Source organism: Mycotypha africana (genome assembly GCF_025528875.1).
Source record: "Mycotypha africana strain NRRL 2978 chromosome Unknown BDF20scaffold_9, whole genome shotgun sequence".
Classification (NCBI taxonomy): Eukaryota; Fungi; Mucoromycota; class Mucoromycetes; order Mucorales; family Mycotyphaceae; genus Mycotypha; species Mycotypha africana.
This window is the reverse complement of record NW_026515733.1, coordinates 78,015-93,983: the sequence shown is the minus strand read 5'-3', so window position 1 is coordinate 93,983 and position 15,969 is coordinate 78,015. Positions and strand designations below refer to the sequence as shown.

At 37.6% G+C, this 15,969-nt stretch overlaps 5 protein-coding genes and 1 non-coding gene across 6 annotated transcripts; 3 read left to right on the top strand and 3 right to left on the bottom strand.

The window, feature by feature from the left end:
* Nucleotides 1-41: 41 nt before the first annotated feature.
* On the top strand, nucleotides 42-2,721 carry BDF20DRAFT_907230 (uncharacterized protein; the record flags this gene model as incomplete). Its single annotated transcript, XM_053083354.1, has 3 exons — nucleotides 42-1,252; nucleotides 1,351-1,551; nucleotides 1,638-2,721. 3 exons carry the CDS (start codon nucleotides 42-44, stop codon nucleotides 2,719-2,721), a joined length of 2,496 nt encoding a protein of 831 aa, XP_052933211.1.
* Nucleotides 2,722-3,084: 363 nt separating this feature from the next.
* On the bottom strand, nucleotides 3,085-4,132 carry BDF20DRAFT_915265 (uncharacterized protein; the record flags this gene model as incomplete). The annotated part of the gene is made up of 3 exons (XM_053084290.1): nucleotides 3,085-3,616; nucleotides 3,703-3,826; nucleotides 3,922-4,132. The coding sequence occupies 3 exons, from the start codon at nucleotides 4,130-4,132 to the stop codon at nucleotides 3,085-3,087; spliced, it is 867 nt and encodes a 288-aa protein (XP_052933210.1).
* Nucleotides 4,133-4,326: 194 nt separating this feature from the next.
* BDF20DRAFT_t129 lies at nucleotides 4,327-4,398 on the bottom strand. Its single transcript has one exon. It is a non-coding gene; the product is annotated as a tRNA-Glu (tRNA).
* A 188-nt stretch (nucleotides 4,399-4,586) lies between these two features.
* Nucleotides 4,587-6,286, bottom strand: BDF20DRAFT_978499 (uncharacterized protein). Its single transcript, XM_053085099.1, has 3 exons — nucleotides 5,830-6,286; nucleotides 5,382-5,747; nucleotides 4,587-5,300 (listed from the first exon to the last, which is right to left on the bottom strand). Exons 1-3 carry the CDS (start codon nucleotides 6,134-6,136, stop codon nucleotides 5,053-5,055), a joined length of 921 nt encoding a protein of 306 aa, XP_052933209.1. The 5' UTR covers nucleotides 6,137-6,286; the 3' UTR covers nucleotides 4,587-5,052.
* A 504-nt stretch (nucleotides 6,287-6,790) lies between these two features.
* Nucleotides 6,791-8,003, top strand: BDF20DRAFT_907228 (MOSC N-terminal beta barrel domain-containing protein; the record flags this gene model as incomplete). Its single annotated transcript, XM_053083353.1, has 4 exons — nucleotides 6,791-6,954; nucleotides 7,031-7,576; nucleotides 7,649-7,698; nucleotides 7,777-8,003. The coding sequence occupies 4 exons, from the start codon at nucleotides 6,791-6,793 to the stop codon at nucleotides 8,001-8,003; spliced, it is 987 nt and encodes a 328-aa protein (XP_052933208.1).
* Nucleotides 8,004-10,645: 2,642 nt separating this feature from the next.
* BDF20DRAFT_884492 (RNAPII transcription regulator C-terminal-domain-containing protein) lies at nucleotides 10,646-15,756 on the top strand. Its single transcript, XM_053081870.1, has 19 exons — nucleotides 10,646-10,851; nucleotides 10,968-11,057; nucleotides 11,149-11,208; nucleotides 11,284-11,416; nucleotides 11,487-11,578; nucleotides 11,666-12,499; nucleotides 12,584-12,747; nucleotides 12,821-12,879; nucleotides 12,959-13,191; nucleotides 13,282-13,513; nucleotides 13,589-13,703; nucleotides 13,762-13,824; nucleotides 13,897-14,029; nucleotides 14,116-14,225; nucleotides 14,297-14,467; nucleotides 14,585-14,666; nucleotides 14,789-14,871; nucleotides 14,953-15,284; nucleotides 15,375-15,756. Exons 1-19 carry the CDS (start codon nucleotides 10,767-10,769, stop codon nucleotides 15,394-15,396), a joined length of 3,093 nt encoding a protein of 1,030 aa, XP_052933207.1. The 5' UTR covers nucleotides 10,646-10,766; the 3' UTR covers nucleotides 15,397-15,756.
* The last annotated feature ends 213 nt before the right edge of the window (nucleotides 15,757-15,969 follow it).

Here is a 15,969-nt window from a genome sequence, read left to right as displayed (position 1 = left end):
CTTACAAAGTTACTTACGTTTTTTTCATCATCTTACTAATAATGGAGCTAACCCCTTTACAACTGCACTACCTCAAACGGGAACTGATAACCGAGGAGATTGACAGAGAGTTTGAACTCTTGAAAAAGAAGACTCAATTGACCTCTTTATTACAATCAGCAACAAGCAATGATACAGATAACGATAACAACATTCCTTTCCTTCAATATTTAAACAGGCATTTCATTACGGAGTTTCCCTTCCTGAAAAGAATTGATGATAATGCATTTTACAGCAAGCTTCAAACCCTTCTTGACGAATACCGTAAAGTGACTTTGGATACGTTTGTTCCTAAGTACTTGAAGAATTCCCAAAAGCGCGTGTTGCTATTCAAGATAAAAAAGTTGATGATTATTTCTTTGGCTGCCAGTATGAAGACTCTTCAGGGCAAGGAGGAGAGCATCAGCGTCTCTTTGACTGGCGCTACGGAAAGTCGATTACCTGCTAGTGAAGAAGAGGATTTGGTTTCTAGATTGGATTTAACCCATTTAGAAAGTGAAGAGAATTATTTAGAATGGATTGGCTTGAACGGACTTAAACTGAATATTATCACCGTTAGAGACGTTAGTGAGGTGAGAACAATTCGTGAGCACCTTCACTCTGAATTTATTGTCGAAACCAACTTGATAACCAACGAAGATAACAACGATGGTACAGGGAAGGAAAGTAACAAAACGTTGCCTCCTGTTTATGTGGCTAGACGCCATGGTCATTTCCGCCAACTCCGAGATGATTTAAAAGCGGCCTATCCTTACTTGGACATTCCTGCGGTCCCTGGGAAGGCGCGTGATCCATCTTATGCTAATAATAACAAGACTTCAGCCGGCAATGCCAACACCAAACGTTTGCACCGAGAAAAGGACCGTATCTTGTTAAGATCTTTTCTTCGTCGCTTGTCTGCCGATCCGGTGATCGCTAAGAGTGAAATCCTCCGTGATTTCTTGTTGAATAATGCTATTGAATTAACTGAAGAAGAAAAGCAAGATGCCGCAGAACGTCAGAAGATGGATCAAAGTAGAGTAGACGAAGAGAAACGATTCCGTGATGAGGTCGACAAAAAGATTGTTGAGTTGGATGGGTTACTGAATATGCTCAAGCAAAAGATCATGAAGCCTAATGGTTTGGTTGAGGTATTTGATATAATCAAAAAGACTGAGACCATAGAAGAGTTACCTGATGAATTACGTAAAGCTATTGAGTGGGGCAGAATTAAGTAAGTCTTTGTATGGTTTTTTTTTTCATTTTTTGCATGATTTTTCGCAAATCATTTGTCACACGATAAACGCTAACCACTGTCATATACGTTCAAAGCCTCGCTTTTGTACTACATACACAATTTGTTACGTCTGATAGCTCCGTGGATAATGTTGCCAATCTGAAGCGTACACATTCCTTAATGCCTTACCGTCCTATTGCCCAGATTCTGAAACTTTCCAATCCATTTGCTATGATTAAGGGTGTTTTGGATCTCTTTCTGGCACAGCCATTAGGTCGTAAAAGTCTTTTTCAAAGGTAAGCTATATATGGTTATTGCGGCCAATGTCTTTACAGCACAAAATTGCGTTTTTGTAATCCCAACTCGCTTCTGTGAATTGCAGGATTGTTTTGACGAATATGGGCGAAGAGTCAAAAGAAATCGCAAAGGATATTCAGGAACTTGAAACCAAGATTAATGACCCTGTTTTGTGCCATAAGATTGCCAATGCTGTTAAGACTGAACTACCTGCCGATGAAGTAGAAAAGATCACTTTGAATAAGAAGGCTAATAATTCTATCACTGAAATCTTGGACTTACTTAAGAATCCAAACATCGAACCTATTTTGAGCCCAGAACAGATTCTAAAGGTCGCATTCGCCAATCAAGCTGACAAAGTGGAGGCGCGTGCTTTAGTGCAGAACTTGTACGACTTATGGGTTCTTTATGCTAAGAAGCGGGAACAAGAAGGCCTCATGTCTCTTGTTTTCCAAGGCGTTACCTGCGAAGTTATCAAAGACTTATTTGCTACCTTTTATGAACCTTTAGCTCAGGTCTATAAGTCTGCTAATATTGGCGACACCGTTGGTCATGTTGCCAGCTTTATTGCTGATCTGATTGAAGTCATCGATCAGCTGGATGTTACTGATGTCAGCAACAGCGCTCAGCCGTTCGTAGACTTAGTTCAACGCCATGAGAAATACTTTTACCAATTTGTTCACAACGTCCACGCGCAAGATCAGACTAAATTATTTGACAATCTGTTAAGCTACGTCGACGGCATGTTCCACTTTTACACGCAAGGCTTTGCCGAACGCTTGGATATGCAAAAAGTTATTGAAGAAGCAGGTATTTCGCCAAATGAATACCCTGAGTTAAGAAAGGAAATTGATGCTATGTGCGCTTACCACCGAACTCGTAAGCAACGTCATATGGAGCGTAAGCGTCAAAAGCTGATGAACACGACCGACCTAGCAGTCGATGCACAAGATATGCTGGATTTCCTACCTAATAGTGAAGAAGTTTTGGACGCTTTTGAGGATATGGATGAATTGGAATACAACAGTGATGATGAAAAATCTGTTGCGACTAATAGTAGTAAGACTAAACTAGCGGCTCATGAAATGACGCTCGCTCTTCCCCAACTTCGTATCATTCCCCAAATCGCTCCCACTTTTGTTAAGCATGCTACGAAAATAATGCATTAGATTCGGGTTTGTACGCCAACTTGTATAACAATAAAAGTATAAGACTTTCCTTATGTTATAAAGGCCCTTGTTGGTGTGAGTAAAAAGCTGGTTTGTTAATATAAATAGTAGGTTGTGTTTTAAGGAGTGCAGATATTAGAATAGCTCACAAAAAATGTTTTATTGTTAATCGATCATAAGCAGTAAGATTGGAAGTAACATAGGCATTGGTGTCATTAAGTGATGGAGCTGAAGTGTTTCAGGCTGCCAATCAAGTTGTGCTATGTATATCATATGATGGAGGCCTCTTCTTTTTTCTTTTTTCTTTTTTCTTTAATCTTATGTTAAGAAAAGAAGAAGTCCTTACCAGATCTTGTTTGTTCATCATTTTGTCAGATTTTTCAACAATAAACTTCTTATAGATTTCCAACGGTCATAACAAAGTCGTGCAGTATGCCTCCCGTTAAACCTGGACTCAGCGAGGCGGGACCAACCTCCAGAATATAAATGATGTAGAACATAATTTAACAGAATAACGTCATCCTCGTGAGTCCAAATACTATATCCTGTAATATCCTGATTATATGGACAAGTGGATGACGAGGTATTAGAGGCCTTTTTATACGATGACTGATACCGAGGAAAGTACGGCGACCTTCTTTTTTTAGCATTTGTTGAAAAGGCCGGAATAGAAGAAGGGTAAATAATTCTTTCTATTGCAAATGCAGTTGCTGATACTGGTGTGTAGAAAACATTTGTCCAATTTTGTAACCCCTCGAAAGACATACTATTGCTGTGCAATATCCGCAAATCATCTACTGAGGCTGCTGCTGCTGTCAGCATATCGTTCATGTCCAAAATCGTACTCATATGCGATGATCTACTACCAGTAGATTTGCCTTGATCTACTATTATTCTGTAGAAGTAAAATTGCTTAATATTTAGCAGTGGCATCTTTCTTGGGATCAACCTTGCAGCGACTGTTCATTCGATAAAACTGACCTTTGCGACTGACTATTGTGTTCGTCTTCAGAGGTATCACTGATATCTATCCATTCCTTCTCTTCATCAGAAGATACTACTAATTCGCCATTTTCGTCATATTCCACAAGTAATTTTTGCCTTACTGTTTAGCCGAATTATGTGCAGCGTGGTAGTAGCATATCTCATTAATGAGAATATCTTTAGTATATATTAGACCAATACTTCTCTTTTAAATACCTTTCTTGGGTATCTTTGCAGGTATAGATGGTCTACCGGTTCGTTTGTAGTTCAAAAGGATATTACGTACAGCAGGTCTTGAGAGATTCGATATCTTGGCTATTCGTCCTTCTGATGCGCCTGCTTGATAAGCTCCGATTACCATCCATCGTTTCGCTTCGTCAGCGGCGGGAGACGTCCTATAGTTATTATCCAAAAGTGCTATTGTCATGCTACTAATTATGGTGAGCTTAGAAGATGAGGAAATTAAAGAAGAGGATGAAAAAAAAAAGTTACAGCAGAACGAAAAGACAATTATGAGTATTAAATAGGTGCATAAACAATCTAAGGAAAAAACCTTCCTACTGATTGGCTAAATAAATGCGAGTAATGTTACACGCACCCAAAATATACCAAGACAAAAAGTTCCCCAACGGGGAATTGAACCCCGGCCACGTCGGTGAGAGCGACGGATCCTAGCCACTAGACCATTGAGGAAGAACTTGAAAATATTTTTTTTCTTTAAGTAAAGTAGAAAAAAGTATGTCCACGTGATAAATTTCATTTTCGGCCCGATTTTTAATGCACTGTCCGGTAAAAATAGGCGGAAAACGCTATATAAGCCGGGAACCTTTCAGATAGCTCAAATTTATATTTCAATACTTCTTCTACTGCTGTCTATCCATCCGGAAGATGGCGTTTTATGAATACGTAATTTTCCTGCGGCGTAATATTTTAACAATCAGATAACAGATAAGCAGGTTTCTATCTGAAACTGAATTATGAACAATGCAGGGAAAAAAAGTATTTATTTACTATACTTGATTAATAATGCTAGTTGAGACGATAGATGGAATGTGTTACGAAATATCAGTTTTGAGTAATAAACAATGGAAAGCGAACAAAATATATAAATTGTATAAGAATTAGGATGCAAGAAAGGAGTGATCTATAAATAAAATACTTAAAATAGGGAAATATACATAAACTAGCAGAGGGAAGAAGAGAATGGGATGTTGTAGTCATTCATCTAAAAAAATCACAATGCAAGTTGTAAACAGTCGATATTTGACTGTAGATATGATTATCCACAATTGTAGTTTGTTTTTTCGGTAATTTGAAAAGATGTCGTGCCATTATTTCAAGCTATCTTTAGTTGGACTTGGGCTTAATACCAAGGGTTTCATTTTCAATTTCTTCAGCATCATGAGCTTGACGGGCCATAACCTTAACATCATCGCGAAGGGATTTGTCATATTGCTCCTCAGTAGGTTGACGGTGAGAGCTACCAAGTTTATCCCAGAATGTGAAGTATTGACCGTAATTGTAGTTGAAGTATAAGTGATGGACAAAATGATGAGCACTTGTGCTGATAACTGTAGAATGAGAAATGAATGCGCCTACAATCAAACAATGAACGGTAGTTAGTATATGTATAACACGATATCATCACGAGTTGCAATTGCGCGTATAGATCTTACCATCATGAATCATAACAGTCCAGAAGTTAACGAAAACAAACATGCCCATGTACAAGTACTTGTGAATGGGGATCATATAAGCATACAAATGATAAGGGAGGGATTGTAAGAAACCATCGACGGGATTGAAAGCATGAGAAGCATAGGGAGTAGGAATGACCCACTTGTGGTGGAGTTTGTGAAGGTATTTGTAAACCTTGGGATGATGCATCCAGCGATGGAACCAATAGATACCGCAGTCAGTGAAGAATAGGAAAGAAGGGACAGATAAAATAAGATAGAGCCAGTCATAGGTTGTTTGAGGTACGCCGTCATATAACATTGACTTGCCCTTGATTTCACCAACGAACAAAGGAAGAGTGAAGACTGTAAGAAAGTCGATTATAATTAGTCATATACTGTCCATTCATGTCAAATCACTTTATTACTAATTGCGAGTGATACATACGTGTCATCCATGGGATAGCACCTAGTGCACATTGAATTTCCATACGCACTTGGCCCTTCAAGAATTTGGGATGCTTCATGTAGTCATGATCAAATACAAAGAAATACGATAAAGTGGCAGCTGTCAAGTAAAGAGTCCAACCGAAGAAACAGGTGATCATGTAAATTGAAAGATTGATACGCCAGATATCATCGCGAGGCCAAGCAGAGATAACTGTGTCAGCTACTACTTTTGTGCATGAAGGCCAGATTTTGGCATAAAGCTTGTCAAACACATAATTATCCGCGTAGTACAATATGGTATCCATCGCGTCCTATCTGAATTAAGAGCGTCGAAAAAGATAAGATGAGGTAAAAAAGAAAAAAAAAGGGCCAACGACAATGTAGATTCATATTTAAAAATTTTTAGGAATTTGAGATACAGCAAAGATAATGACAGCTGTCAGTGAAAAAAGCTGGAGCTTTTCTGTGAGTGAGTCCGAATTTGTTAACAATTAGCGTTTTTGTGTCTGCAAATCACACCACATCCCCATCATTTATTAAACAACAATAATCATTTTACTGAATCGTTTGACTTTCCGCTTGAAATTGAAAAAATCGAATGATTCTGAGAAACATATCCGTTAATGAAGACGGTAAAGGCAACAATAACCTATTGTCCATTGTCCATTACCAAGATACACAATGCGCCAATTGTTTATTATTTCTTATTGTTTCATAGTAAAACAATGGGAAACGCTGTCATATTCTATTCTCTAAGGTGAATGAAATGGAAATAGGTCCAACCTTCATAGCCATTTTGAGAGCGCTTAGATAATTTCCTCCCCCCTTGACACAGCCACCATTATTCTCTGTTTTAAACAATTTTCCATTTTATCCGTTTTCCATCGCGCCTTTGCGGTGGCAGTTCAACGGATACACCGACAAAACAAATACCTTTTCGTAAATAGCACACCCTGTAAATGTCTACAGCAGATACTCCTACGGTTGAGAGCATTCTTATCTATCCTATAAAGTCTTGTCATTATATACAATTGCAAGAGTGCGAAGTTGACAATTTGGGTCTGAAATATGATCGTCGGTTTATGATTGTTTATGAAGACACCAATCACTTTGTTACTCAGAGGTGAACAATAATTTAAAGCTGGTTTACAACCACCTTTAATACCCTCTTATAACAAATACTTATCAAATAAATACAGGAAATTTGCATCTCTGACGTTGCTTAAGCCGCTCATTGACGAACAGCAAAATACACTGACTTTAACAGCCGATGGACAAAAAAGTTTTACTTTACCTTTGAAACCCGAAATTAAAGATTTAGACAAAAGGGTTGTCAAATTATGGAAAGATAAGTTAACAGTTTACGATATGGGCGATGAAGCAGCTGTATGGATTACGCAGTTCATTAGCAATCATAGGCAGCATGATTTGGAAAATAGTCATAATCCAGATGATCCTGTGAACGTGGATGAACCTGTGAGACCCGTTCGCTTGGTTACGCTGGATGATCCAAAAAACGGTGTCTATTATCGTCCGGCTCATCCAAAGCTTAATGGTCCTCAGTCAGCCTTTGCAGACTGGTCACCTATTTCATTTGGGTTTTCTAGTAGTTTAAAGGATGTGAATCGTGGATTAAAGGAAACGGGTATTAGTAAGGGGCATACTATCCCTATGAATCGGTTTAGGAATAATATCACTATTTCAGGAACCGTTGCTTGGGAGGAAGATCAATGGCTGGTTGCAAAGTAAGGCCTATAGGTGACAATTTCCGGCAGTATATATACAAAAGAATATAATGTTGCTGGCTTGTTCATTAGGGTTGGAGAAGTAACAGTTTACATCGTTCGACCAATTGCACGGTGTACAGGTAATCCTTTTGTACCATATATTGATACTTAGGGGGTGAATAACTCATCCATACTTGATCTTTTCATGGCAAAAAAAGTTCCGGGCATTGATCAGGATACTGGTGTGAAAGACACATGGGATGGCAAAGGACCCACTGACTATTTAAAATTAAGGCGGCAATTCGTTGATGAGCCCAACCAAGGGCAGTTTTGTTGCGATGTCATCCCACTGACTTCGGGAAAAATACGTGTTGGTGACAAAGTAAAAGTACTGGAGCGAATTCCTGAAGAATATAAACAGGAGTCTTTACCGCCTTTGGCTTAAGTACATGAAATTATTGTACTTCTGTTGGTTGTTGATGGTGTAGAAAATGCGAGAAAGTAATTATATAGCCTAAGATGGCAACTCTTTAATAAAGCAATCGAAACCTTTGAGAATAATTCTTGCTTCAAAATGCATGGATATCTATGGTGTTAAAAGATTGCACTTTCGGTGAAATGGTCAAGCCGCATCAAAATCGCTGATGTGGTCTCTCCATCAAGCACCGATTATTATAAACTATATTGAGTGCAGAGCCTATATACTTGTTTTAGCATTAATGACAACTGAGGAAATAGCTCAGATAGGTGGCTAGGATAAACCCTAGTAGGAAAAATGAAAAGCAACATTCAAGGCTCCAGGTATACCGTTGTCAGATTTCGTATGTACGTTATGGGAAGACCATTAAATTGATTACAGCACTTTGATGCTTTTGATCTACTTCTTGATTCATAAGCAAGGAAGTTTTCGATACACTTTTCATTGACGTAGAAAGATTAATCTCAAAATGAATTGCAGTAATTTTCTGTAATAACGAGAACAACTAGAATTTCAATTAAGGAATTTAGAGATACAAGATAAATTGACGCAATTGGGACTAAAATAGCGAGAAAAGGCCACGATAAAATCACATAACCCTGTAACCGAAAACAAAAAAGAAAATACATACAGTATGATATTGACAACAGCAATAATAACAGTCATGGAGTAGACCATAACTCAATGCTGGTTGGAACAAAACCTGCATTTTATGATCCGTACAAAAGATTAAAAATATATCAAATAAAGTAGAACATCAAAATCAACCCAATGGTTGTGATATCGTCAACAAGAGTAAACGTGTATCTTTATTTAAAGCGCATCAATAAAACCAAGTATTTTTTCATCCGAAGAATCAAATTAATGTTGCTACTGTTACTGACATAGCTGGATTTTAAGCATTTTATTTTTTATATTATACTATCAGACACTGAAGGCAGTATGTAAATAATAATGATATATAAGTGTATTAATTCGGAAGAGCTATAATGCCTCTCAAATTGTTTGTTGAGATATAACATTGAGAAAAAGGAGTCATTCGAGTTTCTGATACTCTAAAGCGATGTGCGTTTTATTTGCTGAAAATATACATAAAAGGGCCTGATGTATCTATTAAATTAAAACAGTCATTGCATTTATGTCATCACTAATTCAGTATAGGAAACAAATACCGATAGGATATCGGTTTAGCACGTTGAAAAGCTGTTAAACCCAAGAAAAGAAGTGCTCATTTTACGGTGTTTATCATGAGGGTAAGTTTGCCTTTGATGATGTTCTATATATATCTTTTGCCCGGCATAGTTATAGGATGCAAACAAAAAAATAGGAAGATATACGAACACTTCCCAATAATATAAGTTGCTCGAAAACAGTGTATCATTTCTGTATACGATATAATGTATACCAACCATGAAATCCAATGGGCTTTTATTAACTCTTCATCAACAATCTTCAAAATGCGGACGATAGAGAACACTTCAAATGAAAGTTGCAAAAATATGAAAAAATCATAGCGTCGACAATCAAAAGATAGGGCTGGTTTTCTATGTTGAATTCTACTTTCAAGACAAATATTGTAACCGAATAACGCGTCGCTGAAGAATAACATGTACGACTTCAGTTCTACCGGAAGTATAGTACAAGTTCTTCGAAATGTATCTTTTACAAGTGGTTTCCTCCTTGCAAAGTATCCTAGCAACATGAACGTAGAACACGTAAACAATTTCTAATAATAAGTTTCAGTCAAAGAAACGACTTACGTGGCATCGATAACTTTATTTGGTTAAAGTCATTGCAGCTGCTTGTAGCACAGCTAATTTGACTTTCCAAGTCTGAAATTGGATTTTTATGTTGAACCACTAGAAAAAATCATCATGTCTAGGCTTAAAGCCTCAATGCAACAGCAGCAATGGCTAAAGTAGTGAAATGATAAAGTGAAATACGCATATCATAATTATAATCTCTAATCTTGAAGCATATGGCGAAAAAGGATCCTTGTCAAACGTGTTTTGAACTCATGCAACTATCGGTTTTTAGTCATCAAATACTATTCTCAAACATAAAATGGAATGCTTCCAGAACAATGAGTAGTATGACATAAAAGAATAAGCACGGCATAAATTCGGTTCTTTTTCCATTTAGAAACCTACGTTGTTTACTGTAAACGTTGGTAAGAACGGCTTTTTTTGATCCCAGAAATCCACAACAACCAAAAAAAAAAAAAAAAAAAAAGGCGCGGACCTAGCAGAAAATTCTCTGCTTGCTTCGCTACAGCGGAGTGGAGTACTACTTGTTCATTGGTAAAATACATTTATACACCGCTCCCGTCTGTAGTATTTTCAGTAAAAGCACGAAAATGATACTTGACAATTTCTGTAGGAAACGAGTAATTGAACTTAAACATGCCTTATATTCTGGTCCTGACCTTTCGTAATTATACCCCTGAACAAGTAAGATATTGCACCATACAGATCACCATTTCTTCAAAGGTAGTACAATCTCCTTATCGATCAGTCAAAGCGGGGGAACGCGTTGTCTACAGTTATATAAGTCACGAAAAAAATCTGATAAAAATCTCTTGGAAGTGATTACAGGAGGCTGAAAAGGCAGGTACTTTGGTTATCAGATTTTTTTAAGGTTTTTTGTCTTTAATTTTTTCTTCTGTCTTCCTCTTTTATACCACAATATACTCTTTGGATCATTTCATAAAGATACGATACGGAATAATTTATGGATATATCGCAATTATTAACCGACTGGTTTTCTTCTGAAAAATCAGGAGTCGAACCTTCATTTCTGGCTTATGTCTTGTTATGTAAATTACCATAACTCTGATCGTACCATTAAACGGAAGGACTGATGTGCCATTCCAAATACTTTTTTCTTTTTTTTTTTTTTTTTTTTTCTTCTTTTCTTTTTATCCGTTGCCAGATCTAAACAAAACATCAACAGGAATCAATGATATGCTGCACCTCTTGGCCAATTTTTGGGAAAAAGGAGACGCTATGAGTAGAACAAAATGTACTTGTGATTTTTTAAGGAATAAGCTGTCAAATATGCTTGAAACTGACGACCTGCCCCCTTTTTTTATTGAAATTTAAAAAATACCAAGGTATTGAACTTTTAGCGCAATGTCTAGGTCCAAGCCAGGCGACTCTTAATGCTTCGACGAGTAACCTTTCAATGCCTTTTTGTTTTTTTGCTTTGCACTTGATGCGAATACTTACTGATATGTAACTAAATTTAGATAGCGCCATTATCCAGTTTGTCGGCGAACGTCTCAATGATCCAACACTTATTCCTCGATTTATCGATATTTTGTCCATAATAATGCATTCAGACAGCATCACTGGGTCCGTTGCTATACAAATATGTAATTTGTACGTAATAACGATTAGAAACTTTCACCCAAGAATGTTAAGATGGCTGAAAACTCCCTCCTCACATTAGGTTATTTACTATCAAAGTGAAGAAATTGCCACAACAGAGTAGATACAAAATTTTGATCATTCTTGCTAAAGTTTTGGAAGATTATGCGAGGGGTAAACCAAAATTAGTTGTTCGGCAATAATTTCAACCAGCATGTTGACATACCATTGTCTTCTTCCCTCTCTCTATAATTCTGTTAGAAACACAACGCGCAAAAATCAGTTTTATTAGTGGTTTCATCAATTGCATGGACGGGGAGAAGGACCCTCGCAATTTAATGGTTGCATTCGAATTAGTACGGGCTATCATTGATCGATTCGATATCTCACGTCACATTGAAGACTTGTTCGACGTTGTCTTTTGTTATTTCCCTATAAGCTTTCAGCCGCATCCCAGCAGCAACAATAATCGACACTCGAACCCGTTTGGCGTATCAACAGAAGATCTCAAAGATAGCCTACGACGATGTTTAGCAGCGACACCCTATTTTGCGTATTACGCTACCCCTTTGCTCATTGAGAAGCTATTAACGACAGAAGGGAGTGCAAAGAAAGATGCAATGGAAACCATCAGCTTATGTGCTCCTGCATACGGCGCACATGCTATTTTGCCCCACGCGCTGAATCTATTTGACGCTTTAATGAAAGAAGTGTACGGAGAAGTAGATCCTGCCATGGTGAACGCAGCACTTGAGACCATACATAATGTGGTGGCAACGTTGGGTACGGGTATCACGATCGCCAATATTCGGGATCCAGTTGAAAAAGCCATTGATACCCTACTGACAAAATGCGTCGAAGAACTAAAAGAACCAGAGTCGAAGAAAGCGAGGTCAGCGGCCTATATACTGAGATCAGCAGCCTCAGCCTCTGATCCGGCATGCACTTCGGTGACACATGTAGCTTTGCCAATCATTTTACAGCAGTACGATGTGCATTCGTCCGTTCTTCGACGTAAATCAGTATTGGATATTATGACAGAACTGTTGATAGGAAGTAAAAAGTTATATGGTTCAGTGGAAGATGTTGGATATGGTAACGGACTACAGAGAATAAAGGGAAGGGGAAGGGAGTGCACAGTAAAGGGTAGTAGTGACTTACAGGAACCTTTGCCACTAGATCGTGATTTTCAAACGCCTTTTCTTATGTACAAACAGCAAATCTTACAGATGTATTTATTGTCTCTCACGGATACGAACTCAACTGACGTCGCTTTACGTCAGGCAAGTCTCAAAGGCATACACGAAATGGTTTTGATGAAGCAATTTCTGAAAGGAGAAGAGGTACCATTTTTTGATCAAATACTAATTCTAGGAAAAAGGCGATCGCTAGAAACTGAACTGTGTAAAAATATAGGTTCATGTGGTTATTGATCTCCTTACACAGCAACTTACGGGTGAAGACGAGAAACTTAGGTAAGCTATTGAAGAACCCATTATATAGTCTCTTATTCTTCTGATGAACCAATGCTAATTTGCCTCAAACATTATGTAGACAGCTTGCATTATCTACCTTCGGCATCATTGCCAAATTATACCCTGAAGATCTCAGTCAGCGTACTTTCCCTATTTTGTTAGAACAGTTAAAAGCAGAACATAATTATAATACGACAGATACATATCAATTTGCTTTGAATGCAGTCCGAACTTTGGGGGCTCATCCTGCCGTCTTTAAAATCATTGTTCCTACCTTGTTAGATAAGTTGAATTATGCTTGCGAAACAATAGGTATGATTACTAAACTACTCAATGAGACGGGAAGAATAGTGAATGAACGTTTTTCTCATCTCTGCTTTTTACCACACAATCATTCTCAAGGCCATCAAAACATAGCTTATGTACACGATATTGCTTCTGCTATGCTACACACTTACAAAGGTGCCTCCAAGGACTGCGAAATTTCACTCATTGGACAAAAGACAATAGTGCCAACTCTCTTTTCAAAATGTATCCAATCCTCTATGGGCTCTGGCACCTGGTATTTGGACGACTTTTTGGTCGAAGTCTTTGCTATGATGACAGCTATTACAACACGACTCTCCTCGTCAAGGTAACACCTTTTTCTTTTTTGGTATAGAGAGTTCGATCGTTTTTTTCTACAACTTGTCATTTGTATGCTGTCTAGTGAACAACAAGTAGCTGTTGATGACAGTTACAAATGTTTTGTACAAGGAGATCTCAGTAAATACGGCGCGCATATGAACAAAGGCACGTCCTCTGTGTCCTTTAAACCGTTTCAAGTAAGTTTCTGAAACAACACGTAAGTGAAGCATCATGGTTGCTTATCGATATTTATAGGATATAACAGCAGTCGATATCACATTATTGTTCACTGCTATAGTGGGAAATTGTTGCAAAAATGTAAATACATGTTGTGTTTTGCCAAGGAAACAAAAAAAGAGAGTATGAACTAAAATTAAAAAAACGAAATAGGTTCACTTACCGCTCAGCGATATGCCCAATTTTCTTCAAGGGCTGATACAAACAGCCTTACAAACAACATCATGCGCTAAACGACTGGCACTGGTCAAATTGGCTGCTTCTATTATTAACAAATGGATAAATGGTAATGACGAGAAATTCTTGTTGCTCTGTGCGCTCGAAAATCTAAATAGAATTTTTTTCTTTGTTGCCTTTTTTGGTACATGCTAGATGACATCCTCAATTGTATTCAGAGATGCATTTCAGAACATCTATCAGCAGCACTTGCTGCCTCCACTCGGCTAGAAGATAGAAAAACTGCCTTTCTTCTATTGATCTGGGTAAGTGGAATGAGTGAATCCGAAAGAAGAGGTAACCAATACAACGGACTGACTTTTTTCCGTCTCTTTAGATTATCAAGTCTCTTGTCGTTAGAGCACATAAACACGGGTTCGAGCTATTAGATGATGTGATCAAACAATGCGGTTGCGTAGATCTAGGCACTGAAGCGGCGGAGAGTTTTAACATCTTGTTAAAGCAGGATGAACTCGTTCTAAATAAAGCCTCTCACGCGACTGTTTCTGTAAGTATATTTTTGCAGCCGTCCATGTTGAGAAGTTGATCTTCCTTCAACATGTCAGAAAATTTGCCTTTTCGTTTATATGGTAACTCTTGATCTAATTATTATTGAAAACTATAGATTTTGTTCAAACAAAGAGTCTATAATTATTGCTTCAGAAAATTAATGAACGGCGCTGAAGCTGTTGATATCCGTAAACCAGGTAAAAATAGCAACAAACATTTTTTTTTTTTTATAAAAACGTTTACGCAAACAAAAAAAGATTACTAACAAATAATATTGTTTGTCGTGTCCTCTCGCGCCAAAATGTCACATGTTTTGCAGAATTGAAAAATAATTACCTTTTAGCCATAGTTTACATTTTACAAAATATTCCTAATCAGTTCGCGATCAATGAAAGTGCAAAGGTAAACGGTTATTTTTGTGTGTTCGTTTAACCAGATTTGGAAATTTCAAAGAAAAACTAAAATATTTGCATGTGTCAACAGTTGATGCTACCGATCATTGATGCTTTATCATCGCACGACAACAACCTAATACGAGCAACAATGAAGGTAGCACAGCAGATTGTCCCAGAGGCACAGGATCTGGTCGTGCAACATTTGGGATCGCTTATTCATGCGCTTCTCAGACTGACTCAGCTGGAGACTGCTGTGGATATTCGCATTTCAGCCTTGCTTTGTCTTTGTGAAATAGCAGCAAAAGGCAAACCGGCTAATCTGTCGCCATTTAGGCCGTCAGTTATACAAGAATTAGCAATGGCACTGGATGATAAGAAACGTGTGGTACGGCGGAACGCTGTGGACTGTAGGGAAAGATGGTAAGTAAAAGAAAAAAAAAAGTAGAGGCTACAAAGTAATTCAAATAGATATTAAATAACTTTTACTCTTTCGACGGGTCGACTATCCAGGTTTGCCATTGGCAAACAATAAAATTTTACTTCTAGAAGATACAACAGATATCCCCAGAAAGTCGAAGAAATTACACGCTTTGATTTTGTGTGTGTCGTGATATTTCTATTATACAATGATTATGAAGAAGCGAAAAAGTATTCGACAATATTTGGTACCAGAGAGGTACACTACGCACTGTTTTGAATCTATTTCAGTTCCATAAGCTTGCCAAAGTAGTCCCTATTGAATCGAGTGACATACTCTATCTCTATTTCTTTTCTCACTCCAATGTCAATAAACCACAAACTCGGTAATCACGGGCATGTGCTTCAATGTTACGAAATCCTTTGTTTGCTTGCAATATATTTTTATTTTCTAAAATCACCATATGGCTCGACACCTGTTTTTCTTTTTTTTTAAACGTTTTTAGGGCTCAAGCTTTAAAAAAAATTTTCAAAGTCCTAGAAAATTTTGCCGCCTGCAATGACTCGGCTTTTTCTTTAAGGCCATGTGCAAATGCTTCAGACAAGCAAAGAGCATGCGAAATTAAAAAAGAAAAAAAAAAAACCATCTGAACCGTGGATTCAGTGTTTAAGATTATAGTTGCTTGAT

What these genes read in the sequence shown, in the direction of transcription:
- BDF20DRAFT_978499 (XM_053085099.1), bottom strand. Translation starts at nt 6,136, where the DNA reads ATGGATACCATATTGTACTACGCGGATAATTATGTGTTTGACAAGCTT. An exon ending in TGCTATCCCATGGATGACAC is followed by an intron (nt 5,748 to 5,829) that starts GTATGTATCACT and finishes ACTTTCTTACAG; the next exon opens with TCTTCACTCTTCCTTTGTTC. An exon ending in GACTGTTATGATTCATGATG is followed by an intron (nt 5,301 to 5,381) that starts GTAAGATCTATA and finishes GTTTGATTGTAG; the next exon opens with GCGCATTCATTTCTCATTCT.
- BDF20DRAFT_884492 (XM_053081870.1), top strand. Translation starts at nt 10,767, where the DNA reads ATGGATATATCGCAATTATTAACCGACTGGTTTTCTTCTGAAAAATCA. An exon ending in CCTCTCACGCGACTGTTTCT is followed by an intron (nt 14,468 to 14,584) that starts GTAAGTATATTT and finishes TGAAAACTATAG; the next exon opens with ATTTTGTTCAAACAAAGAGT. An exon ending in TGTTGATATCCGTAAACCAG is followed by an intron (nt 14,667 to 14,788) that starts GTAAAAATAGCA and finishes CATGTTTTGCAG; the next exon opens with AATTGAAAAATAATTACCTT.